General features: G+C 50.3%; 8 protein-coding genes across 8 annotated transcripts; 5 read left to right on the top strand and 3 right to left on the bottom strand.

The window, feature by feature from the left end:
* Positions 1–1917: 1917 nt before the first annotated feature.
* Positions 1918–2710, bottom strand: TRIVIDRAFT_65068 (uncharacterized protein; the record flags this gene model as incomplete). Its single annotated transcript, XM_014094835.1, has 2 exons — positions 1918–2499; positions 2588–2710. The coding sequence occupies 2 exons, from the start codon at positions 2708–2710 to the stop codon at positions 1918–1920; spliced, it is 705 nt and encodes a 234-aa protein (XP_013950310.1).
* A 4352-nt stretch (positions 2711–7062) lies between these two features.
* TRIVIDRAFT_65069 (uncharacterized protein) lies at positions 7063–8028 on the bottom strand (the record flags this gene model as incomplete). The annotated part of the gene is made up of 2 exons (XM_014094834.1): positions 7063–7853; positions 8022–8028. The coding sequence occupies 2 exons, from the start codon at positions 8026–8028 to the stop codon at positions 7063–7065; spliced, it is 798 nt and encodes a 265-aa protein (XP_013950309.1).
* Positions 8029–8974: 946 nt separating this feature from the next.
* TRIVIDRAFT_65070 (uncharacterized protein) lies at positions 8975–9843 on the top strand (the record flags this gene model as incomplete). Its single annotated transcript, XM_014094833.1, has 3 exons — positions 8975–8994; positions 9168–9328; positions 9443–9843. The coding sequence occupies 3 exons, from the start codon at positions 8975–8977 to the stop codon at positions 9841–9843; spliced, it is 582 nt and encodes a 193-aa protein (XP_013950308.1).
* Positions 9844–10350: 507 nt separating this feature from the next.
* Positions 10351–11649, top strand: TRIVIDRAFT_39247 (uncharacterized protein; the record flags this gene model as incomplete). Its single annotated transcript, XM_014094832.1, has 3 exons — positions 10351–10434; positions 10499–11144; positions 11225–11649. The coding sequence occupies 3 exons, from the start codon at positions 10351–10353 to the stop codon at positions 11647–11649; spliced, it is 1155 nt and encodes a 384-aa protein (XP_013950307.1).
* Positions 11650–14884: 3235 nt separating this feature from the next.
* On the top strand, positions 14885–16007 carry TRIVIDRAFT_39171 (uncharacterized protein; the record flags this gene model as incomplete). Its single annotated transcript, XM_014095065.1, has 2 exons — positions 14885–15548; positions 15655–16007. Coding segments are annotated over 2 exons (1017 nt in total), but the record flags the coding sequence as incomplete, so codon positions are not given.
* Positions 16008–20124: 4117 nt separating this feature from the next.
* On the top strand, positions 20125–22261 carry TRIVIDRAFT_214697 (uncharacterized protein; the record flags this gene model as incomplete). The annotated part of the gene is made up of 4 exons (XM_014094831.1): positions 20125–20573; positions 20630–20842; positions 20913–21849; positions 22236–22261. 4 exons carry the CDS (start codon positions 20418–20420, stop codon positions 22259–22261), a joined length of 1332 nt encoding a protein of 443 aa, XP_013950306.1.
* A 246-nt stretch (positions 22262–22507) lies between these two features.
* On the bottom strand, positions 22508–23359 carry TRIVIDRAFT_17430 (uncharacterized protein; the record flags this gene model as incomplete). Its single annotated transcript, XM_014094830.1, has 1 exon — positions 22508–23359. A coding segment is annotated over one exon (852 nt), but the record flags the coding sequence as incomplete, so codon positions are not given.
* Positions 23360–23877: 518 nt separating this feature from the next.
* Positions 23878–26215, top strand: TRIVIDRAFT_65075 (uncharacterized protein; the record flags this gene model as incomplete). Its single annotated transcript, XM_014094829.1, has 3 exons — positions 23878–24003; positions 24093–24914; positions 24992–26215. 3 exons carry the CDS (start codon positions 23878–23880, stop codon positions 26213–26215), a joined length of 2172 nt encoding a protein of 723 aa, XP_013950304.1.
* Between the last annotated feature and the right edge of the window lie 475 nt (positions 26216–26690).

Raw genomic sequence — 26690 nt, 5'->3', positions numbered from 1 at the left:
ATTGCTTTACCCAACACAAGAGTTGTAGCAAACACTCCAGCTACCTAGGTTTCCATTGTCACTCGCGGAGTATCGCACATTCGAGTCCGAATTGCCAGTCACAAGGGTCACAGAATAAAGTAGCCTGCACAAAACCCAGCCGGTCAACCTGGAGAGAATCCTTCGGCTGCCTAAGCCACGTCTCCCATCGTGACAAGAGCATCGCAGCCAAGGAACCCCCATGCGCCACAAAAAAGACCTCATTAAGGTACATACATACATACGCAAGCTTTATATTAGCCTATTCACATGGTCTGATGCGCCCAATGCGGGTTATCCCTCGTGACCCCTTGCTTCTTTGTCTCAATGTTCGCTTTTTTTTCTTTTAGGGTGCGTTGGAGAGCGGGAGACGCGGCCGAGACATTTTGGGATGTTCCATGTCCAGCTGAAGGATTGGAACCTAAGCGACTCTTCTTTTTCTTGTGAAACCTATAAAGTAACGTGATATTTTGAGCCAACGGAGAGAAAATAAGGCTGTCGAGGAGTGCCGTAAATGCCGTCCTCCCAATTTCCCGGTTTCTTAGTCAAAAGAACGCCTACCAACAAACCAATAAACAGGAAAACCATCATTTAATTAGCTCTTAATATAAAACCTCCCACAGAAATATACCCACGCCCCTCTCTCCATCCATCCATCCATCCATCCCCCATCCTCACCCATGCAAGGCACCCAACACGGCAAAAAACCACAGATCCTTATCTAAGCATTCCCACTCCCATGCAACCCTCTCCTCCATACAAACCGCCAAAAGCACCCAATCACCGCGCGGCACACGAATTCCAGCCTGCACGATGGCATCTGGTGCCTGCCTGCTTGTTTTCTTCCAGCACTAGATCCTCGCAAACCTATTAGCTGTGCCCTCCCCCCAAAAAGGAGCGTATAGCGAAGAAAGGGAAAAAAAAGGGGGGGGGTGGGGGAGTGGACGCTACGATGATGATGGCGTATACCCTGAGGCACACACAACTTCACAAGGCCAGTCGCAGGGCTGAATCCGTCGGTTAACGTAGCCATCACGTACCACTTTTTTTTTTAGTTTTATTCCCGCCCCAAAAGTTTTCGGATTTTTAATTTATTTTGTTTACTTGTTTATGTTGGGGTGGTTACAAGGGTACCTGAAACGGTTGTTGGTAAGAAACGTCACGAGAAAGCGTCGACTCATCTCATACCAGATGCTTTTCGGAGAATGAGTCAAGTCCTGGTCTCGTGGATAGTTGCCTGCGTTTGTTCTTCACATGGAGACGATATTGCCGTCAAGATACTTTCAAGAAGAAAAAGGGAAAATTACGAGACCAACAAATAAGCCATCTGACCAAAAGTACGCGTGCATCGACGGCGAATCCAAGTGTAACATCGAATCTAACTAAGCTTACAAAAGCAAGCAATCTATAGGTGCTAATCCCTCATATCGTCCAATCATAAGCCCATTACCGGCATAGCCTCTGTCTAAGAAGTGTAAGAAACAAAAAGTACACGGCCCAATCCAGCATCTATTTCCCAAGGCTGAACGCTGCAGACGTGTTTCGTCATGCAGGGTGGCACAAGGGGGATATGATGCGGTGGCCCAAAGAAAAGTAGAACAGTGATGGAATGAAATGACGAAAAAGAAAAAGGAAAGGAAAAGGAAAAAAAAAAAAAAAAAAGAGAAAAGTAAAGAAAAGGGGTTCCTAAATGTACAAGTTGTTGCTGTAAAGGGGTATTCTAGGCATGAAATCGGATGCGCTGCAGTCCTCGCCAAAGCTTCACTTACACGGCCGCTCGGGGCCAGATCTAACGTGGGAAAAAGACAAAGGGAACAAAGAGAAATTGAAAAGGCCATAAAAGGGGGGGAAATGCAAATGCATGAAGCACAAAACACAAAGGGAACAAAGGACAAGGCCCTATTGCTGCTGGCCGCCCCAGTATCGGGGATCGTTGTTTTCATGGTACTGTCCGTACTCGTCATAGTTGCCGTAGTACTCTCCAACGTCGTAGTTTTGACCACTGGAGCCGGACGCGCCCGCGTATTCGCCATATTGTCCGTGGGAGGGCATATGCTGCCAGCTGCCTCCTCCGCCATGCTGCTGCTGGCCGTAATAAGCGCTGCTCCCATAGCCACCCTCTGAAGCCATGGCGTCACCGCTGTTGTCCAGAGACAGGGAGCGCAAGTCGAATCCATCGTCAGGACCGAGAGTGTCAGGGTCCAAAAGGTCCAGGGCATCGCCGTATTCGTCCCTGGAAGACCGGGCCCTGGACTTGCTGCTGCTAGCCCCGGCATATTGGGGGTGCTTGCTGCTTCGATGCCTTGACTTGCCAGACTGGCTGCCAGGGCTGCTGTCACCGCCTGCCAACTCGCGGCTGTCAGTGGAATTTCTGCCGCTGGACTTTCTACCACCTCTGCGTGAGGGAGAGCGGGTATATTCGCAGGGGAGCTGGCTGGCGATGCAGCGTTCACAGCCACTCTTGTCACCGCTGCACTTGAGCTAGTACGAGGGAAATTGACGGTTAGCGCTAGATCATCAACAAGGAGAAATACTTGCTTGGCAGTAGCATAATATTGCGTCTTATTACCTTCTTAGCGTGGCAGTTATTGCATGCTTGGTGCTGACTTGACCGGGCAGAGACGGGGTCTGAGGCCCGCCTGAGCTCTTGGACGCTCTTGGTCTCGGGGTCGTACTTGAAGGTGTTGAACATGGCTATAGATTGCACCGGCTTTTCTATGTACTCGTATAGCTATGGTGAAACAACAAGTCTGAAGATGAGACGAAAGAAGAAGAAGAAGAAGTTTGCTTCGATTGTCCTAGACAGTTGCTACTGGTGTAAACGAGAGTACGAGTGCTGATGTAGTTGCACGCCAACAGATCTTCCCATTGATAGACCCAGAAGAAAGGAAGAAGAAATCCCAGGATACAATGCAATGCAATGCACAAGTTGACCAAGGGCTCTGTATGGCAGGTATGCGTATAATGCTGCGACGTAGTATGGAATGATTCAATGTATTGACTGGACGGATAGTGAAACCAACCTGTTAATTCAGGCCAAACATGGCCTCTTATATCTCGATTGGGATGCCGGAGGATTTGACAGCAGCCAGCCAGGCAGCCGCGGGCCTTCTCCACACCGGCGATGTGTTCCCCTGGCCCCTCCATGAATCCCTCCACCAAGGGAAAAAGAGGCCATGGTTGACAGTCTGTCTGGTCTGGGATGTGCCAGATTCGGGAGCGCCAGCCAGGATGGGGCCTGGAGGGAGTGCGTGGAGAGAGGCCGAGCAGATCAGGGGGCGTGGCAGCATCGGCAGCCTGATTTGGCTGTGCGAACCACGGCAGCGGCTAGGCATATCATGCGGTTGATGGAAGAATCGAAGGTTGAGATGGTTCATGGCCCAAGATGAAGGAAAAGAATCCGGCGCCGTGATAGGGCAGAGGCCACTTTGTCAGCAGGTCCGGCTGCGGAAGCGGCAGGCGGTGGAGCAAAAGGTAATGAGGGGTGGGCAGAAGTGGGGCGTCTTTGCGCTAGAACTAGGCTCCCGTGGGTGGGGCTGCCAGAAAGAGCGTGGCAGTATTGCAGGGGAGAAATAAAGTGGTTACAGTTGAAGCTTTGGATGATGGAAGCAAGTCATAGTAAATTGATGGGAAAAGCGCTGGGAATAATGCCTCATCTCATCGGATGCCGGGACGAGGAAACGAATGAGTCAAGCAAAGTGAGGCGAGGAATCTGCGGGAAAAAAGAAAACGAGAGAAATAAAAAAAAAAAAAAAAAAAAAAAAAAAAAAAAAAAAGACGGGGCAAAAACAAGGCAAGACATCGCAAGACATCGCAAAGAGTCACAGCCAAAGGGGGTGGTGAATGACCACGAAAAGAGTCAATTCATCCATCCATCAACCCAGAATAAGCACCGAGTACACCGGACGCCATGCCAAGTGCCAAGTCCAACAGCCAATGACTGCAACTGAGTCGTACAAAGTCCAGTGCGCCATACAAGAGGCAGGATCTGAGTCTAAGACTCTAAAGGCGTGGCTTGCGTGCCACAACAAAAGTCCGCAAGGCCAAGGAGCCAGCCAGCCTGGTGCCATTACAGGTGCCATTAAACTTCAGCGAGGCCATTGAGAGAAAACGGCGGACACGGTGGCAGTGCGTCAGCGGCGACCTACGGGCTTTGACGTGGGCCTGGCCCCATTGCCCTGCGAGATGAAGATAAAGTTGTGAGGCATTCGAGCTTGGCTGGGGCTGGTGGCGCATCGTATTTCGGGTATTAACTGAGACAGTCAAGACAGTTGTCAAGATGGCGATAACAACGAAGCACTAATCATCCTTGGCTTTCATGGGTAATAGTGATAGCTCGACTCGTCTCTATACCCTCATTTCTTATTCGGGAATATGTATCCTGATCATCAGCGTCAAATCCCCGTCATGCGGCCAAGAACTGAAGGGTCTGGATCGTCTGCCCCGGACAAAAGGCCTTGCTCAACACCACGGTATGACGCAGCGGCGAGCGAATCACGAATCGGCGCATTCTTTAATTAGAACAAAGTCACAATCTCAAACAGGGAAAAAAACAAAATAAAGAAAAAAAAAACCGCAAGGGAAAATCGCAGACGTTACAATTAACTCAGCAGGGCGAGGATGCGCGTTGGACGGACTTATTCCGGCAGACCGAGAGCGAAACGACAGCACAGCCTTTCCAGTCACCTGCGCCGCTCCGGAGCAATCCGTGCGAATAGGCGCATTGCTTGCCCTACCTAGTATCCAGTAGTCTGGCGTATAGCCGTAGGGGTGCATATCCCGCAAGGGCTGAGCCTATTAGCCCTCATCCTTCCATTCATCCTGCCAGTATTACTGTATGGAGTGGATGCTGTCGTATGCTTCTGGACTCCCACTGGGTGAGCCCCGTAGGGCTGCATGGCTAAATACGTAGTACAATGACGATGCTGTGGTGTTTTGGGGTCTTTCATTTCATCGTTGAAGTTTATTATTAATCAGGTGCGCGTACAGCTTTGATTACGTGTAAGCTGTACGATGTGATTGGGCGTGGGAATCTCACCGTGATCGCCATGCATCGTGAAGGAGGAGATCCTCCTGTGGTGATCTGCAAGGAGGCGAGGAGCTGATGGCTTATCCGTGCTGTATCGGATGTAGCGACTATTTGGTGAATAATCTAAGAGAATTTTGAATAATTCAACAGTTCTCCCCCAGGGGAATAGGTGAATATGCCTAGCCATTTGTCTTCTAATTTCCTTGTAGTCAGAGAAGTTCAAGATGAAGAGCATCGCGCCTTGTAATGAACCTTGCCATCCGCCTTGCCCCATGAACCATGAAGCAAATAAAAATACCTGGTAATTAAAATAACAAAGAATACTTGTCTACAAATTACCCCGAGATTCCAAATGCAAGCTGTCATCGTCCCACTAAAAGGAACTGTCGTCTCATCCCCATAGCCTTGCGCTTACCGGGTAGCGTATCCAATACGCCCTGGGTATACTTGTAGGAGATCGAGACTCCGTCTTAGCTTGTCTTGTCTCGCCCTGCTTCGCAAGTGCCGCCGCACTGTCAATATTTCGATACGAGGATGCGATACGAGCCCGTCATACGAGCAACATCCTTTTGGGAACTGACAGTTCGAGACAATTTGAGCCAAGACGGGCATGGATGGCGGCGCTGGTGGCGGCGCTGGCCTGCGCCACAGCCGAAGCCCCGTGCCGGGCATGTCGCCCTGAATCCAATCGATCCGGATCCGAAACTTCGGGCAACTTGGGGGCCTGTTTGCTTCATGGCGATGGCTTCTTGGTACATGCGGGCATCTCCCATATTCGGTACCCAGATAGGTAGGCAACAGAGCATACCTGGGCAGGTATCTTTCTGTCAGCAGCCTCTTCATATGATACACCCCCCCCTTCTGGGTGTTAGCACATGCATGTGCATGCAAGTGTGTGCATTCTACTGCTGCACTATGATAATATTCCGGCGCGAATGGCCCTTGTCCACGCTCATGCAGCCACTTACATGCAGCGACGTCAATCACGCGCTCTTTGGCTCAATACGAAGTCTTTTAGAAAACACCACCCAAACTCTGGCGAGAACTCGTGCAAGTCGTAGGCAGACTTCCAGGCATCCAAATGCACATGCTCACATTTCTCTTTTCTTTTTACAAGAAGAGAGAGAAAATGGGCAAGCAAACAACCATCTGTCAATTGTGCCGAGGTTGAAGGCATTCCATTCGCCAAAAAGGGCATTTACTCTACAGACAACGTTGTCTTGAGTCATTGGCGCTCAAGAAGCCCGCCTCATTAGGCCAGGTCCACGGTTTGCGCGCTTTTAGACAGGAACAATGTAACTAAATTCTAGCAGAACAGGCGCTAAACAAGCAGGGCGGGATAAAAAGTTCCCAACTAGGCGGAGCAGATGCTTAAACGGGTTCTCGGTTAATACCACAACTCGTCTCCCAGGATAATGCTACGGCAAGGCGAAAGAGACTCAACGGCTATACAGCGCGTTTGGTGAGAGTTGTCAACTGCGGGCTGTTCAACCACCCTGCTGTTCTGCCTAAAGAAAAGTGGGTGCGTGAGTCACGGATAGATCTCATTTCAACGGCGTTGCAGAAGATGCGCTCGAGATTCTGGCCTGTTAATTAAACAACCCTGGCTCGCGTCTCCATCGCTGTGGGGAGGCGCTGCCATGTGCGCGTGTGTTGCATTTGCTCGGGAGATGGACATCGGAGAGTTTCATGATGACTGACTGGTGGAACTTTTCCGGGAATTGTGCAATCACGACGACAACGGGCGTTTGGAATACGAAACTGCATGATATTGTGATTTTCTTGGCATGGTAAACCAGCCATGCTACATACAAACAACATGAAGCAAGCAAACAAGCAAGCAAGCAAGCAAACAAAGCAAAACAAGCAGGTGCGAATACCATCTAACAAGCTAGTCAAACTCATAACTCTATCGTCGTACCGTTTCCTCTCAAGCTCATCACGACATCCATCAAAAACAGCTGTTCCCCTGTCCTCGCCATTGCGCCTCGCCATAGGCCACTCGGATGGCGTACTCAGCAATAGCAATATGCACGCTGCCGGTCCTTGACAATGATATGCTTGATCTGGCCCTTCAGGTCGCCCACCGAAACTCCATCCTCCAATTTGTCAAGCCTGCCATCTTTCCATCGAACAAGCACCTCCAAGGTTGACCTCGAATTGAATCGATGAAGAAGATCCCTCAAAGTGGCGTTGGCATTAACCGTAATGGTATATTTCTCTCCGTACATACGACGGTTGGGCCCATTGCTAGTGTCTACGACGTCAAACCTGACATCTTCGGGCGCTGTTGGTGGAGGACCGCAGACATATTGATAGGCGAGCTGCGGAGGGCACTTGGCCGGCGGATTCATTGGCCAGCAGTTGGACACCGGCCAGCAGCCGGGAGGGAGGGCCGGCCAGTCGAAGTTGGGTGGCGCCTCCTTGTAGCAGCACACCATTGGGTAACATGACGGCCCAGCAGTCGGCGCAACCCAGCCAGTGCCGATGCATGGACATGTTGGCTTCTCTGGCTCCGGCTTAACAACTTGGACATTTTCGGGGTTGAGCGGCAGGTTTCTATGAGATGAGCCGCCGCAACCACCGTGACTATGACCGTGGCTGTGGCCGTGGCTATGGCCATGGCTATGATCGTCATCGTGGCCGTGACCGTGGCCGTGATCATGATCGTGATCGTGGCCTCCGTGGGAGGAGTGAGAGCCGTGAGAATGTCCTTCACACATCTTCCAGGTTGTCTTCGACTTGATCTTCAAGCTTTTCTTCGTCTTCGTCTTTTTCTTCCAGTGCGAAAACATATATCTTGTATCTGAATGAGGCGTATCGTTATGCTGAAGCGGTAGATATGGTTTCTGTGGTTTCCGTGATGTGGTGACGAGAGAGAAGGGCGGATTTCCAACGACATACCCTCGATCTTAAATACTCCAATTCGGAGATATTGAAGCCAGATGCTTGGGTATTTTCGGGAAGTCCTCACTTGGCATAATGGCAAAGCAAAAGCTTTGAGTCTTTGACTATTTGGAGAGAGTCCAACACAGAGATATGGTGGGCTGATACAAGGCTTTTCAGCGACGGCCTTTGAAGAGTTGCTGTTTCTGGAATATCAGTGGAGTAGCAGCATGTATTTTCGGCAGCAGTCTTTGAAGTGTTAGTATTGCCCATGCACCCTCAGTGGAGCAGAATCATTGTGTTTCAACGGCCGTCTTTGAAGAGCTGTTGTTCATGGAATCCCGGTGGCGTAGGAGCAGCACGACGCATTCACGACGCATTCACGACGCATTCACGACGCATTCACGACGCATTCATCACATAGCGTAGTCATCATTAGTTTCCTGCCATGGTGTCACAAAGAAATAGTCGTTGGTTCTGGCCGACACTTGTCAGGCTGGACTATTGCTGCGATAGCTCTGGCATGTAACACAAAGGACGTTGCGGTCTGGACTAGTCAAGCGTGGAGATTTGGTTCTGCGTGCACGTGAGATTTCGGTGGGAAACAAAAGAGGCAGAATACAAAAAAGGACTTCAATTCGACGAATTTGGAAATCTCAACGCTTTGGCCACTTGAGTCTCTTTGAGGAACCGAGTCGCATTGACCAGACTGTTGTCGTTGCAATTGCAGTTGCAGCCTCTCTCAATCGAAGGCCTCGGAAACAAAAAGAATGCGAGGCTTGCACGCCTTCACCCGCCGCCGTTGGCCTTATCTGCTAAGAGCGGGGCGCCCGATTCGCCCCCGGAAAAAGGTGGTGCCCATCGCCGGAAAGGCCAGCAAGCCCAAAAATTTGGCTGCAATATAACAGCAACAAACGCCTTGCTTCTTCCCTCCCAAGAGGAACATTCCATCCCTCTCACGCCAGCATCCGGACTCTTTTGTTCGCCGTTTTCTTTTACATTTTTCTTTGGAGCATCACTGCGCTTGCAGTCGCCGCCACAATGGGTATCAGTCCGCAGATGTAAGTGCACAACACATCACGAGTCGATTCCGTTCGTTTGTCGCAGAGGCGAAGGACGAGGCATGAGCAACGAGAAGCCACGAAAAGCCTCGTCGCAAGTCAAGTGATGGCGCAACAACGATGGCCGCGTGAGGAACACGCCTTGGAGCAACTCGCTAATTCTTGGGACGCAGCACCAACCTCATGATCATCCTTGGTATGATGCAAGTCACCAAGAAGATCCCCTTCGAGGACGAGAACGTGCTCAACCTTGTCCGCGCCATCTACATTGGCAGCAACGTCATCATCGCCGCTCTCTACTTTTACATTCAGATCCAGATCAACAGGAAGAAGGGTGCGTCTGATTCACGTTTGGTCTTTGAGTTGACGCCACGCAAAAGCATTGACACTCTGATCGCTGCCTTTTTGTTCAAGCACGAATGCTAACATACCTGTTTCTTTCCCACAGACATGACCACCCTCAAGTACGTTGAGCCCCCGCCAATGGGCTCTTCCGAGGAGGGCAAGCTCGTCACCACCACGATCCACGCCTACGATTCCAACCAGCTCCGCCAGCTTTGGCGCGGCCAGCTGATGGGTATTGCCATGATGTCTTTCATGCACCTCTACATGAAGTACACCAACCCCTTGGTCATCCAGAGCATCATCCCCGTCAAGTCCGTCTTCGAGAGCAACCTTGCCAAGATTCACATCTTTGGCCAGCCCGCCTCTGGTGATCTCAAGCGACCTTTCAAGGCGGCCCAGAGCTTCATGAGCGCCATGCAGGGTGCCAACGGCTCCGTCCAGAGCGACAAGAAGGCTGTTGAGGCTGCCGAGAAGGCCGGTCGTGGCGGTGCCAAGGAGGAGTAAAATATTCCACAGAATAGATGTACCATATATGAGCAGGCCAAAAAGGCTCCACTGGGCGCGGGTTCGGATTCGATAATGTATAGTACCTTTGCATTGGGAAATATATTATCTGGCGCTTTGATCTTTGATCATTCTCGTCCGTAATGATTAATCTCTAACATCCTGTTTGTTCCTTGCCCTTTCGCATGTTCAGTGACATGTCCCATGTTGTTGCCAGCTATCTTTTATGAGTGTTTCCATTATTACTTGCTAGATGCCTAGTACAGAGTATTCTGCCAACTTACTAAGACTGTCTTGACTTATGTTACCAAGTCACGTTACCTCGCGTTAAGTGGGCGATTTTCTGCGTCACGTCTTTGCCCCTCCCGCGCCTCATCATCCTACGCTTCACAGTTCGGCCAGATCACGCGCAGAGTTCCAAGCTGGGAGTTTCAGGCATTTGGTCTGCTGTAAAATCTTACTAAACCATTGTTTCACTGTATTTGCAAGTTTCGTTACATAGCAGCAATGGAGCGTCCAGTCACGCCTCCAGCGGCTGCGAGCAAACCGCAGGCTGCCTCGTCGCAAACTCCAGAAATGACAAGGCGCATAGTACGTTTGGTTTCTGGGCCTCTAGGAGAGATCTCTGGCTAACCAGGGCACCGAAATACTACAGGAAGAGAGTCGTCTCCGAGCCAAAGCCATCCGTGAACATCGAGAGGCCGAAGAACGTGCCTCGGGAACTGCGGACATACTTCCCAAGTCGGCCGCCGGATTCATACCCACCGAAAATGTGCACGTATCGAAGCCTGCGAATGGAAAACGGCCCTTCAATGAAATTTCGACGGGAGATATTGCGGGAGGGAACAATCGTGATGGGCGCAACGTGGGCGACGAGGCGGCCCTGCGACCGGCACGCAAATTTACCAAATTTGTCGACTACAACATGAGCTCGATGACGGATACAAAAGGTGGCTTTCTTTCTATGGAGGACGATCCTCACAACTATGCGCTAGGTGCTCAGAAGCCCGGCCAGGCAGACGAACAGAGACCAAAGGGCATGACGATTCAAGAATGGGAGAAGCAAAAGACGATCCAAAACTTGAAGAGACTAAAAGCAGGTCCTTTTGAGCCTGGCATCAGCGTTTTAGACGACCAAAAGACGAGGAAGAAATGCAGAGAGTGTGGCAGTCTGGAGATTGACTTTGTGTGGGAAGAAGTCTTTCACGTCTGTGTGTGCAACAAATGCAAAGATAAATATCCCGAAAAATATTCTCTGTTAACCAAGACAGAGTGCAAAGAAGACTATCTTTTGACAGATCGTAAGTCCAACAACCTCATACCGTCGCTGCGGATTTGTGAAATCTGTGACACTGACGAGATATCGCTTTCCTTTTGATAGCCGAGCTGCGGGATCCCGAGCTGCTTCCTCATCTAAACAAGCCAAACCCACACAAATCTCACTGGCACGACATGATGCTCTTCTTGCGGTTCCAGGTAGAAGAATACGCCATCGGTACGAAATGGGGTTCGGCAGAGGCGTTGGATGCAGAATATGAACGGCGCGAGTCACAGAAGAAGGCCCGCAAAGAAGCCAAATTCAAAGAGAAACTGCTGGACCTAAAGCGCAAGACGAGGACAGAGGCATTCCGACGACAGGCAGGGACGCTAGGCAACAAGAATGGGGCGCCAAGCAAGTTTGGCGATGCTGTGGGCGGAGGGGGTCGACACGTGCATGAATGGGGGCGAACGATCGAGAACGAGGAGGGCATGACTGTCAAGACGTGTGTGACATGCGGAATGGAAGTGGAAGAGTTGGAATTCTGAGCGATGCTGCGCTCAAGCTCACTTGAGTCGCATCTTCACCTGAGCTTGTTGATGTGGAAGGGCATAAAGAGGCTCGTCTACTGACTCCGCAGATGAGCAGTGGATGACTGCAGGCATACTGACAAAACCCTGTCAAATTGTGATGCTGAAATGATTTTCACAATCACCACTGCCCTTGCCTCTCACTGCGGTCAAGCGGTTTGTCAAGCGAGATGCAAAACTGGACTAGAGTGGGCTTTGAACTGAGCCCCCTTTTCTAGCTATCCGGATGATGCCTATTTGGCTGCATCTTTGAAGCAGTTGTTTGCCGACAACCCCTTCGACCTACCGTTGGATCCATTGGGAGACGAACAGCCAACAGAAAGAGATCAACACTGTTTGCTCAAGGCCTTTTGACAAACTCTTCTCGGAGGGTCAGAAATCAGGCGCTGGCCTGCTGTTCACCTACAACAGTGACCCGCTACTCTATTCATGCTGGAAAAGGGATGGACACGAAAGCGCCATGGGAGTTGTGCTAAACCGGGGCTCTCTTCTTCCAGTACAAAGTCCAATCATGCCATCACAAATTTGAGCCCATCTTTTGTATCCGATTTGTGGGGTATCGGCGTGAAAGCTGCTGCAGAGACGGCTACATCGTAAGATTTGCAGCATCAGGTGCGGTTATCTTTGCCGTCCCGCTTTTCGGAAGCCATTGCGGCATCAATAAACTAGCAGTCAGGCGAAAACAGCAGCCGAATATCCAACTGTCAATCCGATTTGTTGGTAGCACATGTTCTTGTTGGGACAAGCTTCGTGCCTGGAGGCCAACTATCAACGCAATCTCGGCGGAAGATCCGGCTCTCCTAATGATTCATCCGGTATAGTTGATGATAGACATGACTGGCACCTGCATGGCCTATCACACACAAATGTGGATATGCTATATTAATATTTCATCACACAGCAGTCACTCGCACCACTGTCTAGGCGGAAAATGACAGGTAATATGACATCTCGTCACATACAACTGCTTTTGGGCGCTTGACTTGCCATAGGGCTGCGCCTGTGCCGATTATTGCCATTATCAGCACCCATACTCCCTCACACTGGCAGTGCTAGTATGCCTTTACAAATGCACGGATCAGTAGCAGCACTGCGAACTCGTAAGCTTATGCGGCTGCCGTGGAGGCCACCCGTATCGTGGGAGCGAATAGATGCATCCCGTATATTCGATGCGACGATCAGCCGCTGCAGCAACCTTTAACAAGGCCGATTCGACCAGATGTATGGCAGAGGACATGAACTACGATCTCTCTTGTGCTCGACGGATCACCGAAAAGGCAGCACTGCATGTTGTTTAACGATGAAAATATCAAGCCAGATACTAATATCCTGCAGCTCAGAGTGGACGAAAATATCCATGAGTCAAGGCAGCATATTGTACTCGGCGAGCCTGAATGATCCGAATACATAGTAAAGGAGCTTCGTGCTTCTTTCTCTCGCTTTCTTTTCTTCTTTCAAGTGACAGCCTATTAATAGGTGATAACACGACCGTTGGCCGTTATTTCCCACTACGTCCATGATCCCTGTTCTGGCGATTTCTTTTTCCATTACTCCGTACTCCGTACTCTTTATTTTCTTTGTCTCGCGTATTTCCGTTTTGTGTCGCATGACATGGCTGCAAAACGGCAATAGCAGCATCGGATCGGCTTTTTTTTTAAACGAGATTGAGGCATGCTGTCACCAGATTCGAACATGCCATTCCTATTTGCTCTCTTGTTTTCTCATGGTTCTTTGTTCTATCCTTGAGGATCAACCTGTCAATTTGAGAAATCATTGTTTTCGCCACCGCAATACGAGTGAAAGAGATGAAAAGAAGAAAAGAAGCGAAGAGAGGCGATGGCTGTGTCTAGAGAACGCAACAGCTGGAGCGACCCAATCGCGGAGGGCCCGACATGCTGCTACGAACCAAATATACTCCACAAGGCCATCATGTCCAGGGGGGCAACAATAAAAACCCGCGGCCTTGCGAATCGAACCTGGTCAAACGCTCGGTTCTTGCTGTGTGCCAAGCTCGGGTTCTCGACCCAGCGGGTTTTTAATGATTACAGCAAATGACAGAAAGAGAGAGAAAAGAGAATGTACAAGTATGTGACATATACTCGTACTCGTACGGGTAGAGAAATGAGAATCCGCAGGCACCTAGCCAAAATAACGGACTTTGACGGAGCTCACAAATAACATGAATCTTGGTCGACACCGCCATGTCAAACATACTAGTAATGCCACTTATACGAAGCACGCCGGCTTCTGTCCCCAATGTTCCCCGCGCGCTTGCGGCGCTGGAATTCCAAAATGGTTCATGGCGCTGGCCTTAGCATGAGTCTGCGAGACTAATAAGCTGGCGGCGTGCCTGGCCGTGGTGGAGAAGGGCTTTAGCCAAGGGGCCAAATTATGTTCCTTGGACAATCTTATCAGTCAGGCTGACCATCTCTCTTTGGATGGGACGCTCCGCCCGGGTTTTAGACTGGGCCTTATTGCGACGGTGACAGAAGGTCTGAAAGGTGCTCTCCAAAGGAGAAGGGAGAGAGGCCATGTTGGAGAAGGGCCAGGTACTGCTATGGAGCACACAAGCCGGGGGGGGGGGGGGGGGGGGTCCCAAGAGCCCCGTAATGCTCATGGCTTGTCTCTGCTCTGTTCCACCAGCCTCGCTCGACTGCGACGGGCGGCCGTCCTAAACGTGGGATGAAGCTGAACGTTGTGACGTGCATTCCGCTCTTGCTTCCCACGTCCCCGGCATGAGGCTCCCCCCATCGGTAAATGCTAGCGGTGGCGTCGTCTCTTGTGCAAGAGGGTGGAGCAAGCCGTTGAGGCCGGCTGTCGTTAATTACCAGTACTCATCCAAATGGAGGTGCATTACGAGGTACTTAGTCGTGGCCTGTGTTGCTACAGTACAAGTACAGGGTGCATCCCACCTCCTATTAGTATCGTCCCGGCGCCCTCTTGAGACGAGAATAGTGCTTCGTCACTCTCTCACATTGGCGTGGGCTCGGATATTACATGGATGGACAATAATCGGGTTCACAACACCACTACCAGATGGGACTTGGGGTGATTGAGGACTTCGGCATCGTGGCCAACCGAGTTAATTGGTCCCTAACAGCCATTGCCATAAGTTTGTCACGCCCTCTGGCCAACGTCTCATATGTCATTTGTTTGCTAACTTGAGGCCTTGTTTCTCTCTTCTCCGCCTGTAGTCATCGTCATACTTCGCATAATATGTCGAGCGTGCTTTCACCGGGGCAGATATGGCCGTCTTGGTCTCGATGACTTTATAACTTTTGTCTGCCTCATTATCCTCATCGTCAGCTGCATCTGCTCCAGTATTGGCATTAGTTACGGCCTGGGGCGGCGAGAAGAGACTCTGTCGCCGGAGCAGCTTGAGCAAGCCATCAAATGGAATGCCATCATTAACTCGGTCGTCATCTGGTCCTTTTCTCTTCCCAAGTTCGCCATCATTGCCATCCTCAAACGAATCCTCGATTATGGAACCAAGACGACTGTTCTCTTCTTGAGCCTGGCGCTTACCTGTCAGGCCTGCTTTCTCGCCGTCTCGATATGGTGGTTTGCTCAGTGCCATCCTGTAGCCTACCAATGGGACAAGACTATTGAAGGAGGCTCGTGTGCGAGCGGAGAGGTCTTGACGAGCCTGGCCTTTGCGACGTCGGCTTATTCCGCCTTTCTCGACCTCTTCTTTGCGTTTTATCCGGTTCCCTTTATTATGAGGCTCAACATGCCTCTGAAGAATCGACTGGCTGTGTGCGCTGCTCTTGGACTCAGCGCAATAGCATGCGCCGTGACGATTTACAAGCTTACAGTGTTCCAAGAGGCCTTTGAACAGATGGCTGTGGATCGGACATGTGAGTACATATTGACTAGGGGGGGAGAGGACGAGAGAGAGAACATGTGGAGTACACGCTTGAAGGTGATCAACATTGGCTAATCTTGATATACGACAATCTACAGATTCAGTTCCATATCTCGACATCTTTGGTGTCGCCGAGGGGGCCTTGCTCATCATCGGCGCATCGCTACCCACACTGGGCCCAATGTTCCGTATACTCAAGTATAAAGTCACCTCGTACGCAAGCAACAGCGCGTCGGGCGATCGCAGCCAAAACCAGTCTGGGACGCTCACCAGCAGCAACTGGCGAGGCAAGCGGGGCCGCGAGTTCGACGACGAGGAGATTGCCTCATCGCCAGGGATGCACGCCAGCGTCGATGACATCCCGCTCGTCAAGACGGCGAAGCCAGTCTCGCGATATCATGAAGATCCCTTCAAGGATGAGCTGTCGGTCGATAAGCCGGCCGCGTACTAAAGAAAAGAGACCATGGCATCGCCGTTGCCCCCCGACAGGGAAAAAAAAATCATTCTGGGAAATAGTCCTGACGATCATCTGACAATGCCCCGTTTACGACTCAGTTACAAATTTTATTTCACTCTTTTTTATTTGTCGATTTTGTTTTCCTTTTGTGTTACTACTGCTATTAACTAACTAACCCCCAAATCCCCCCTCTTCTTTCTCTCTGCCGGCTAAAGAGGGAAAACGGGCTGGAGGATCTTGGGGCATGGGACGACTCATGAAAAAAAGGAACAAGCGCACCGGCATCTTTCCCTAGTTTCGCCCGTTGAGTTTTCCGGAGTGTGCGATGGAGCATGTTGCCCGGTGCAGGTTGATTCTACAGGTAATTGGGGGTCACAAGGACAGAAAGAGGGAATGCATCTGCAGGGGGCTAGTCAGGCACGGAGTCGTTGTGACTGGGGTGGCTGAATAGACATGTAAGGTGTAATGTCCGCATACATGTGAGCTATCATCATTTGGGATTAGGTGTCGGGAGTTGTCATTTTTTGTTGCCCCCTGGCTACTTATTTGCAGTCCCGGCTGCGAGGTTGAGCCGCGGTGAAGACAAGGGCAGCGGGCCATTCGCTCCGCAAGAAACGGGCATTTTTCATTGGAGGGCTGTTGATTCCTTTTGTCGTTGTGGAGGCGGGCTCTGGGGGGGACTTTGTCGTTATCATAGAGGCTGGGGTTCACACATAGAGCATCGTTCACTATTAGAAATACCAAAACACGATTGTCGTACATTCGCCTCCCCACGTGCCCAATCTCAGCTGAATGATCTCAGCTGAATGGATACATTCCTGAGTCGCAATCATTGGAGAAGCTGTTGAAAATCGCCACTACTTCGGCGAAGTGGCCTCGGCGTGCGGAGCTACCATCCCTGCTAGTCACAACTTGTGCCGTTGCAGAACCAGGTGCCAGGCAAAGGACGACAAGCCATGCACGTACTAAACGTCGCTTGACAAGGGAGGGAGAGGGAGGGAGGAAGCGAAAAGGCCTGAAAGAATAGCGAAAGGGCAAACCCGTTCGTATCCATGGTGGTCTTAGTAGCGTTCGAACTTGATCCCTTTTCGGGGCTGATGTGCAGCTCTCTGCCGTCTGTTTGGCGCACGAGCTGAGGACACGGCAAAACGCCATCTCTCGCCTTGCAAGCTATTCTAAGCTAGAAATGTCTTGGACAATAATATAGTGTGCACTCCAAGGCGAGCCCGGCCCGGGTGATGCATCACATTCTCAGCTCTGCCAAGACATGGTTGTGCTTATTGCCGGTCCGTACGGAGTTTGAAAGGCGCAGTATCTCGATGTCTTGTCGCACGCCATGTGCTGATGACATGTTTTGTCACCTTTGCTCACGGTAGCCCCTTTGGAAGTGCGGAGAAGATGGGATGGCACCCTCTTCTATTTTCTCCTTGCGCGTGCCTGCGTATCATCGTCTCACCTCCTGGGCAGTGTTTGGCTATCACAGTAGCACTAGCATATCGTACCCCGGCTGAGAGTGTCCGTTTGCGACGGGACATGCATGTTCGATATAAATTGCCTGCCAAAACCCGGAGGCTTGCTATACTCGTACTTGCTGGTTTTGGGTGGCTGCACCCTGCTCTCTGGGGTTGACAAATTGGGAATATTCTACGCGGACTCTCCAAAACAGCAATCCACCGCTAGGTTCTTGCAAATACAATACAAACCCCAGAGGCCGTTTGTCTCGTTTATGCCGTTGGCCGATCAAAAGCTGAGCGCACCCGTGCGCGCGGTGCGGCCCCCTGGAATATACACGTATATAGCGCGGGGGGCGATACAGTAAAACGGAGCACCTGGATTCGGCCACAACCTTAGGTCCAGAAGGTTATGTCGAAGCGGGAGTCGCCTCTCCATGGGCGGCGGAGAATGGATGGGAGGGACCGGCTTATTGGTGCGGCCGAGTGCCAACTAGCTGTGGACGTTGCCTTGACAGCTCCATGACCCTGGTTCTCATAAAACTGTAATTATCTCTCCATTGTAGCGGGCTCCAGAGACCGAGTCATGCCCAGCAGTCTCGATTGTGCTAGCATCAGAGTGCCTGCATTCTAGACAAGCTACTGCAAGAAATTGGCCAGGCAAAGATGTGATAGATCAAAACGGACAGCAACGTTTTGCCAGAAGACGGCCTGATTTGCCCAGAGTTTCATCCTCCTTGGCCCGAGTTCCCGGAACGGAGTTCGGCGCATGAGCTGGAAGAAGATGCTCTTGATAGCTTGTCTTGTGATGCTGGTTCGTACTTCGTGATAACCCACGAGACCACTTCATCGTGGGGCCTCTCCTCTTGAATAGGGCTCTCAGCTCTTTGACGAGTTCGGTTCCGCCGGCACCTGGATGGAGGAGGAATGACCTCGTGGAGCTGAATATGATCTTCTCGCTCGGCACGTGGCGAGAACGGCCAAAAATGTCCATGATCTTCAAGAAGCTATGGTGTCATTTATAACGCTAATCTTGTGCCATCCTACAGGTAGGACTGTAGCATTAAGATTACCTTTGGGATTGAGTTCCGTACGGGCTTTTGCAAGAGCTGAATTCCGTGCCGTTACACACTATTGTCTCTTGGGAACAATTGCCTTCACACTTAAGACACAAAGTGGCCAAGGGATACAGCAAGGCGGATAAGGAGTCAACTACCGGTTCACGTGATGAATCAATAGTTCATCATAAATTCAAGGGTAGGTAGTTACGCCCGACTGCCGGATATTGAAACCGGGACTGGACAAGGATAAGTGTTCCAGATTAGACTTGTGTTCAGAAGACAAGAATCCAAGTATGGAGTATGGAGTAGACTTAGGAGTCAATCGATGCTCTTGAGGCGGTCAATTGAGGGCTCGCGTTGATTTAAAATGTGTTACAGGTGAAGATCGGGCACAGACCAGTGGAGTCTCACCACGGTCAGTGAAAGGGTACGCTGCTCCGATCCTTGACTCGGTTCGCTGGGGCAGCCTCGACGTGTCATCCCTGCTGCTCATCCCCTTGCTTTTTCTGAGATTTGCTGTAGAATCGCTCTTCTCCGTAGTGCCTGGGGTTTATTAGAAGGTCTGTTACTCCGTAGTACGAGTACAAGGATGTATGATAGACGATGCCGCCGTTGGAAAGTGATTGCATAACAGAGCACTCCTGATGAGACCCTTGCCGCGATAAGAGCGATAAGAGTTGCCTCTTGGCGTAGCCGCTGGCCGTTTTGGAGCAAGTGTAGTATGTAATTGTTCTCACCTGGGCCGAAGTTCAGAAAGCAATATGTCCGTGTAATATGTTGGTTCGGTTCTTGGATGATTGGGACAGCTCGAATGTCTCTCACGCCTCAGGCTACCTCAGCGGGCATCGGTTGCACAAATATTATAAGATGTGTGATCGAAGGTTCCCGGCCGAGAATAATAGAATGACTCTATTCGTTGAAATGTATGTTACTCTTGGTAGTGTCCAGGGTAGTCTTCAGAGGAGTTGATCTTAGTGGTGTGCTAGTTATGTTCCGTATGGAGGCAGCATTAAAATGCTGTCGAAGTATGCTTTCAATGCTGTAGTTCTGGTAGTATGGAATGGTGGATTGAATATGGATTAAGTTATGGTCAGGTCGCGTCCTGGAATTTCTCGCTGTGATAAAGTCGGAGGCCACTAGAAAACCAAGATTAGAAGGGAGATAATGTTATTGCTGACTATTATTGACTGAGTTTGTAAGCTTGCCTGGTGAATAGTGGACATGTGGCAGATTCGGCCTTGATTTTTCATGATGAGCTGCTTATACTCTGAATTATCTCGAGAACGTGAGCTTCCTCTCATAAACAAGCTGCTGGATTGTCTCTTTGAAGGCTGAAGCTTCATTATTGGTTCTTAGATTAGTTAATAGCGGACCAATCACGCCTTAGTGGAGGTGATATGGCGACTGCACGGCCCGCTGGTCTCACCCGTTGCGTGTGATTGGTCCTTGCATATTTCCAAAACGGGACAATGGCTAAGAAATTGATCAAAAAGAGGTCTATTTTGAGCCATTTTGGAAGCTTTGTGCTTCATAACTTACTATTCGTGAAGAAATGTTGATAAAGTTGAGTCAATAGAACTATCTCAGGCATATGGGCAACTCAAATGCGCTGACAAATTGGTCATTTGTCAGGAGGACTGCAATGGGCCGAAGGTCGTTACGGAGATAAGCAGCTCGATGCTATGCCCCTCACGACTGTGTTGATTGGGTAAGGAACGGAAGAGCGTTGCAGTCAAGACAAGAAAAAAATTCACCGACGTGTTTTGCGCGCGCAGTTGCTCTTTATAAAAAGAGAAGCAGAGGCGTTGAAGAGCCCAAGTCATTGAGTTCGCAGCTCTCATTGCGGGGGAAGAGACGATTTGAACGACAAAAAGCTCCCGGAACCGACAGCAATGGCCGCGGTTAGAGAAGACACCACGACGGGCGAAGAGGCTTCAACTGGCCTCTCCAAGATCCTCTCCAAGATGCTCTGGACACCGCCGTGGTTGAGATGGAATGCAGACGAGAACTTTGAAATGTCGTGGCCTCTAACTTGCTTGTTTGGATTTGTATGATTCACACGCCCTCGACCTTTGCGACGGAGATGCTGATGGACAATTCCTAGGTTGCAGCTTTTAGTGTCGCAAACCTCTATTATACCCATCCAATTCTTCACATCTTGGCGCAAGACTTTGGTGTTTCTGACGAGCGGGCTTCGCTGGTTCCAACATTGCTGCAGGCTGGCTATGCCACTGGTTTGCTCTTCATCGTCCCCATCGGCGACATTGTACACCGCCGGCCGATGATCATCAGCCTGGTTCTCGTGACGTCGTTGTTTGTAAGTTGATGAGACTTTTGCTGCCTTTCTTCTTCCTTGAAATCTCATCATTTAACAATTTGAATAACAGTGGCTTGGCTGTACTTTGGCAAAAACTTTTGAGCTCTTCCTCGGCTTGTCCTATGTCGTCGGCCTCTTCACCGTCACACCGCAACTCATGTTTCCTCTGACTGTACGCTATGCCCCAGCTCGACACCGACCCACCATGACCGCCATCGTCATGTCTGGGCTCGTCTTTGGAATTCTGGTGGCTCGATTGCTCTCTGGTATTGTGACGCAATACACAAACTGGCGGAACATCTACTGGATGTCGTTTGGCTTACAGCTTGCAATTGTGCTCCTTGCCTTCTTGCTCATGCCCGACTTTCCCGTGTTGCGACCGGGCGCGTCTTATCCTAGCATCCTTCTTAAGATGGTGAAACTGCCTTTCCAGCAGCCAGTGCTAACACAGTCAGCGCTCATTTCCTTTGTGCTCATGGGAATGTTTACTTCGTTCTGGACCACCTTGACGTTTCAGCTCGCGGGGCCGCCCTTCCATCTATCGACACTTGTCATTGGTCTTTTCGCCCTGGTGGGCATGTCACCGGTTCTCTTTAGCCCAATCTTTTCACGACTGGTCATGACACGTCTGCACCCGAGCGGCACTTTGATCATAGGGCATCTCATCCTGCTCACAGCTGTTTGTATTGGAACCTTTACCGGCACCTTTTCTTTGGCAGGACCTGTCATTTGGGCCAGCATCGGAGACTTGGGCATGACCATTGTGACTGTTTCCAACCGGATGGCGTTTGCAAACGTGGAGCCCACTGCCCAGAACTCAGTCAACTCGGTTTATATGGTCTTCACTTTCTGCGGCCAGCTATTCGGAACGGGTGTAGGAAACAAGCTGTACGCAAGTGGTGGATGGATCAGAAGCGGCTCTCTGTCCATTGGCCTTGTTGGCGGCGGCCTGCTGCTTGTTCTTGTTCGAGGACCACATGAGACAGGCTGGATAGGCTGGTCTGGTGGTTGGGAGGTGAGAACCAAGAAACTGCGCGCGAGAGAGGCGGCGAACTCGGAGGAAGTATCAGAGGCTACAGAGCATCCGTCTGATGAAGAAGCCGGCATTCCACAGGAGAGTGAGGCGAAGGAGAAGATGTGAGCGACGAAGAGAATCTGGATGATGCCATGAGAAACGAAATAGACGTAGATATAATTTCTAGATTGTGTTTTTTCTTATCTTGTTTGAAGATAGAGTAATATTAGGCGTTGGTTGTTCTTGCCCTGTCGTTCAGCCTCAGGCAACTGATGGGACGTTGAAGTGTTTTACTTTCACGTGTTAGGCTCCCGTGAATTGCTATACTGCATATATGCATTTTGCGGAGACAGCCAACTGCGCCAAAAAACAAGAAAGAAAGAAAATCGAGAAGAGACATGTAATAATGGGAGACTGTAATATATTTGGTGGATAGTCCAATTTAAGGTTCTTTTTGTCTATAAATTGACATGATAACTTGCGGGTCAGAAATCTCCGTGGAATAGACAACTTTGGGGAAAAGAGATCAATTATAGACAAGAGCTGGCACTCTGTAGGATATTGTATTTTCCAAAGAAAAAGACACGCCGATAATGCAGTTATATAGGAGGAGATGGTACACCGGACACCTTCCCTCAGTAGTATATATTGGTGATGCTCATGACAACTCCCACCAGTAAACTCAGCGCCACTCCAGAGCCCACAAAGACCTGCCACTTTTCGCTCCATACATCTGAGCGAAGTAACCAGGCCAGACTCCCCAGGGGAAAGAAGAATCCCACCATCATGCCACGAATCATGACGTCTAGCATGTTGGACATGCCGTTGAGATCATCCTCGGCAGCAGCATTCGCCGAAGGAACACCCCCAGCGTTGCTGTCGATCCATTCATCTTCCATATTGCGCAAAGTGTCTGGCGAAGGCATGGCATCTGGCGCAAAGCCTTCTGTGCGAATGGAGGCGAACTGCGTGCGTAGCGTCTCGATTTCCGACTGCGTAAAGCCCGTTTGGAGGAGGCGGTCGAAGCCTCGTGGACGAGGGCGCGTCCATGATGAGGGATGGCCATTTGGATGAGACGAAGATGCACTCGATGATTCATCAGGGGGGTTGGCCGCAGCAGCCTGCTCTTCGGCGAGTTCTTCGGCCGAGAGCTCATCGCCAATGGAACAGTTGATGTATACTCTCACGGGAGCCACGCCATTGTCCACAGCTTTGCCCTTTCCTTTGCCTTTGGAACTATTCTCATGAGTGGGTGGGGATGAAGATGGGGGAGGAGGTAGTTTGATGCTGGAACTGAGGGCGGAGGAATCGAGGAGGAGGCGGCCCTGGTAGATCAAGCGAAGGCGGTTCCGCGAGGAAAGGCGCTCTCTTATGAGTTTTTTCAGAGATAATACTGTTGTGGTTTGTGGAGACGCAATGTCTAGGTCTAGATCTGGGAGGGAGTTTGAAAAGCGGATGGTGAGATGGTATGGGAGAGAGGCGGTTGAGGATGCTGAGGAAAGCGGTAATGCAGGGGCTAAAGACGCCATATTGATGGCATTGTTTGGTGTCCAAGTGAGGAATTTGATTATGCAAATGGATGCGGATATTCTGTGGATGTAAAGTCGATGTCAGAATAACAACGAATGTGATTGATATTGAAGGTAGATGGAGATGGAGATTCTACGTGTAGCACTATTGTATCATCTGAAGCCGTCACTGAAGTGAAGTGACGTGACTGGGCTCAGAGCATTTAGCGGGGCTGTTAGCCTTTCAGGGCTCTAGTGGCAGCGATGGTCCGCTGGAATCTGCGATTACTAGCGTGTTTGGGGTAGAAATTATGGCGCTGACCGCCTGGCAGAATCGCTGACTTTCTAGAAACACCAGACCGAAGCTGCAGCATCAAATCGCCGCCCTGCATTCGCCGTTGCTGCAGCTCTGCCAATCCCATCGTCGCCTCTCCGCGCCGGCCGTCATCGTACAGCTTATCGGCTACATAGCGGCTACTTCTGAGTGACTGAGTGGCAGCACAGGGCAAACCATGGCGCGCCTGAGGGGGAGGCTGCTGTCCTGCTTCTACTGTGGGAAGCGGTCATCTATTCGATATGATGGCCGGATACGCGACTTTCTCTGCGCACATTGCGATGCGACAAACTACCTGGACGAGGTCAGTAAACATGCCCCCTAGTTATACTTGGCGCAAACTGTGGTATCTGTTCATCTCCGAACGGTATTGATGCTGACAGATGCATCTAGCATGGCGACGTCACCGACCCTCCTGCCCTCGAATCTTCCACGCCAAAGCGATTCGTCAAACAATTGCCATCTCGACCAGCATCACCCACAGACAGCATTTTCTGCGCTACGTGCCTGAAGAACCAACATCTATTTACCAGGTCATTGGCCCAGTACGAGTATCTCCCCGACGATCCTTCTCATCCCGACTACGCCGAACTGGAGCGCAAATACTTCCGCTACCGCAAAGAACTGGAGAGACGCTACCCTCAGATATGCGAAGACTGCGATGTTAAAGTCCAGGAGCGGATAAAAAAAGCAGATTATACTGCACAAACGGAATTTTTGAGACAGATGATGGAAAAGAGCCGAGGCAGAAGAGTTCCTAAGAGGATGACCTCTCTTGATGTGGTAAACGCTATGGGACGATGGCTGTGGTGGGGAGGCTTTATTATTCAAATTGTTTGGCACTTGGTAAGCGCATTACATGTGCTAGACAAGCGCGAGGAGAGCGGCATGCGTGATCCAGACGACGAGAGCACTTCAAAGCAGGTGATTGCATGGTTGAACTGGCTACGGGCTTTCCTGCCCGCTGCTGAGGCCTTGATTGGGTGGAGTATCTGGGTTGGGTTCCTCTCTGCTTGGTGGAATCCCTACTTTGTGCAGCTTATCCGTGGGTTTACACGGCATCTATTTGGATTCACGCAGTGGTATTGCTTTCAAGGTCTCATCATCTTCTTCCGGTACATCTTTCGCTCTGTTCTCCATATGCAGGGTGGCCAGGCTCAGTCCACTGCGGCACAGCTGAGCGCGCATTTTGCAATGGCTAGCATTATGGGATTGGTATGTGGTCATTTATCTGCTTATATTTTTGTTTTCCCACTTCATATCAACCATCCATTATCTGACCTAAACTGTAGATCTACTATCTTGCCAGGGGGTCTATTAAAGTCGATACGACACCACTATTTAAGTCAACTAGGAAGACAGTATCTGCAGGCCAGCAAAGACCTTTGCCGACCCCTAAAAAGAAAATACGAGAGCCGAAGACTCTTGCCGAGGCTCTAACTGAAGCGCTGGAATCGGCAAACCCGTCGCCGGTCAAAAATCCATCGCCCATCAACTATCCCACTCCTCAGCGACCACAGCGACCACTGAACCAGTTGCCGTCTCCTCGATTCACTAAACATCCGTTCCAAACACCCCATGATGAACTCTCTTTTGCCGGCTTCAGCATATCAGACAAATCTCCTCAAAAGGCCCTTCGCGGACAAGATCCTGATGCCATGGATTGGTCCCCTCTACCAAAGCATGCTCAAAGATCGCAATACCGGGCTTTTCAAGACTCTCCCACGTCTAAACCTGGCGCTCGTCCATTCGGCCAATCCCCCACACAGCCCGACAGTGGGCCATTTTGGTTCAAGGTACCACCTGCACCGGCGAACCCAGCACAGCGATTGCGCCATCCCCAGGGTGCTCCGCTGTTTAAGAGGGCGTTTTCGGTTGAGCCAAAGAAGGAAGAGAGTAGTTTCGGTTTCGGAATGGGTCATTTGGACGATAGGCGAGAGGAAATGCCGAGAGCGAGCAGCGTGGACTTTAAGAGTCCTAGTTTTTTCGCACCGGAGGGGCCTGACGATACAGATGCGCTGGCAGATGCCCTTGGACAGAGCTTCAGTTTTGCCAGCGTCATTGACGATGAATCCGACTCTGAGAAAACCGTTGTGAACGACGATATTCCTAGTATCCCTATCCACTCAAACCCCATCCTCTCGAGTTCGCAGTCCTCGCACAAATATGACCTCTACTTTTTGATGGCCATCCTCCCTTCCTGGTTCCTTCCACTGGTCATTACAACTCCTTATGCTAGAGAAGCACGGCTTGCGATTTTAGCTATTGCTGGCGTCATCGCCATTCGTAGCATTGGAGGTGCTACTCATCAGATCTTACGCGGCGGCGATGACTCGTCTGGATTGGCTATGTCCCTTGCTACCGTTACGAGTGTTCTTGAGCTAAGCGCTATTTGCTGGACAGGATGGCAACTATGGACGAACGAGAGCGACATTTTTCAACATGGTGCTTCTGTATTGGCCTTTATGCTGGGCCACCAAGAACTGAGGGGCTTTTCTTTGAGACGAAGTTCGTGATGCTGGGCGCGGCTTCAAAACTTATGTCTTTTTCCCTCTTTTTTGCATTGTTTGCGAGGTATTTGATCGACTAAACCGCTTAGTAGGTGGGGAGTGTGACGATGAGGACGAAAAGACCGCGCGGACACGGACTCAATTTATATAATCATGGTATACTGGAAATTGGCGGAGTTTTTAGGATAGAACGGCTGTAGCATATTAGAATCAAGCATGTGTACGTGTATTGGATGAGGGAAAAGGCTTCATGGTATGGGAACGGACTGGTTAACGGAACTATGATATTTTTGGGCGTTATAAACATTTCATCAAAGTGCATATACATTCGTGTGATTCTCATTCTACGTTTATTAAACTAAGGAGTAGCTATCCTGTATTTTTTTAATCAGATTGTTATGCGGTATCTACTGGGTCTGTATAATGCGCCGATGGAATCATGATATATAAGAGCTACATATTCAAGCTAAAAAAGCAATGC

The sequence above is a fragment of the Trichoderma virens genome (genome assembly GCF_000170995.1).
Source record: "Trichoderma virens Gv29-8 chromosome Unknown TRIVIscaffold_91, whole genome shotgun sequence".
NCBI classification, from domain to species: Eukaryota; Fungi; Ascomycota; class Sordariomycetes; order Hypocreales; family Hypocreaceae; genus Trichoderma; species Trichoderma virens.
This window is presented reverse-complemented; position numbering and strand designations above follow the sequence as displayed.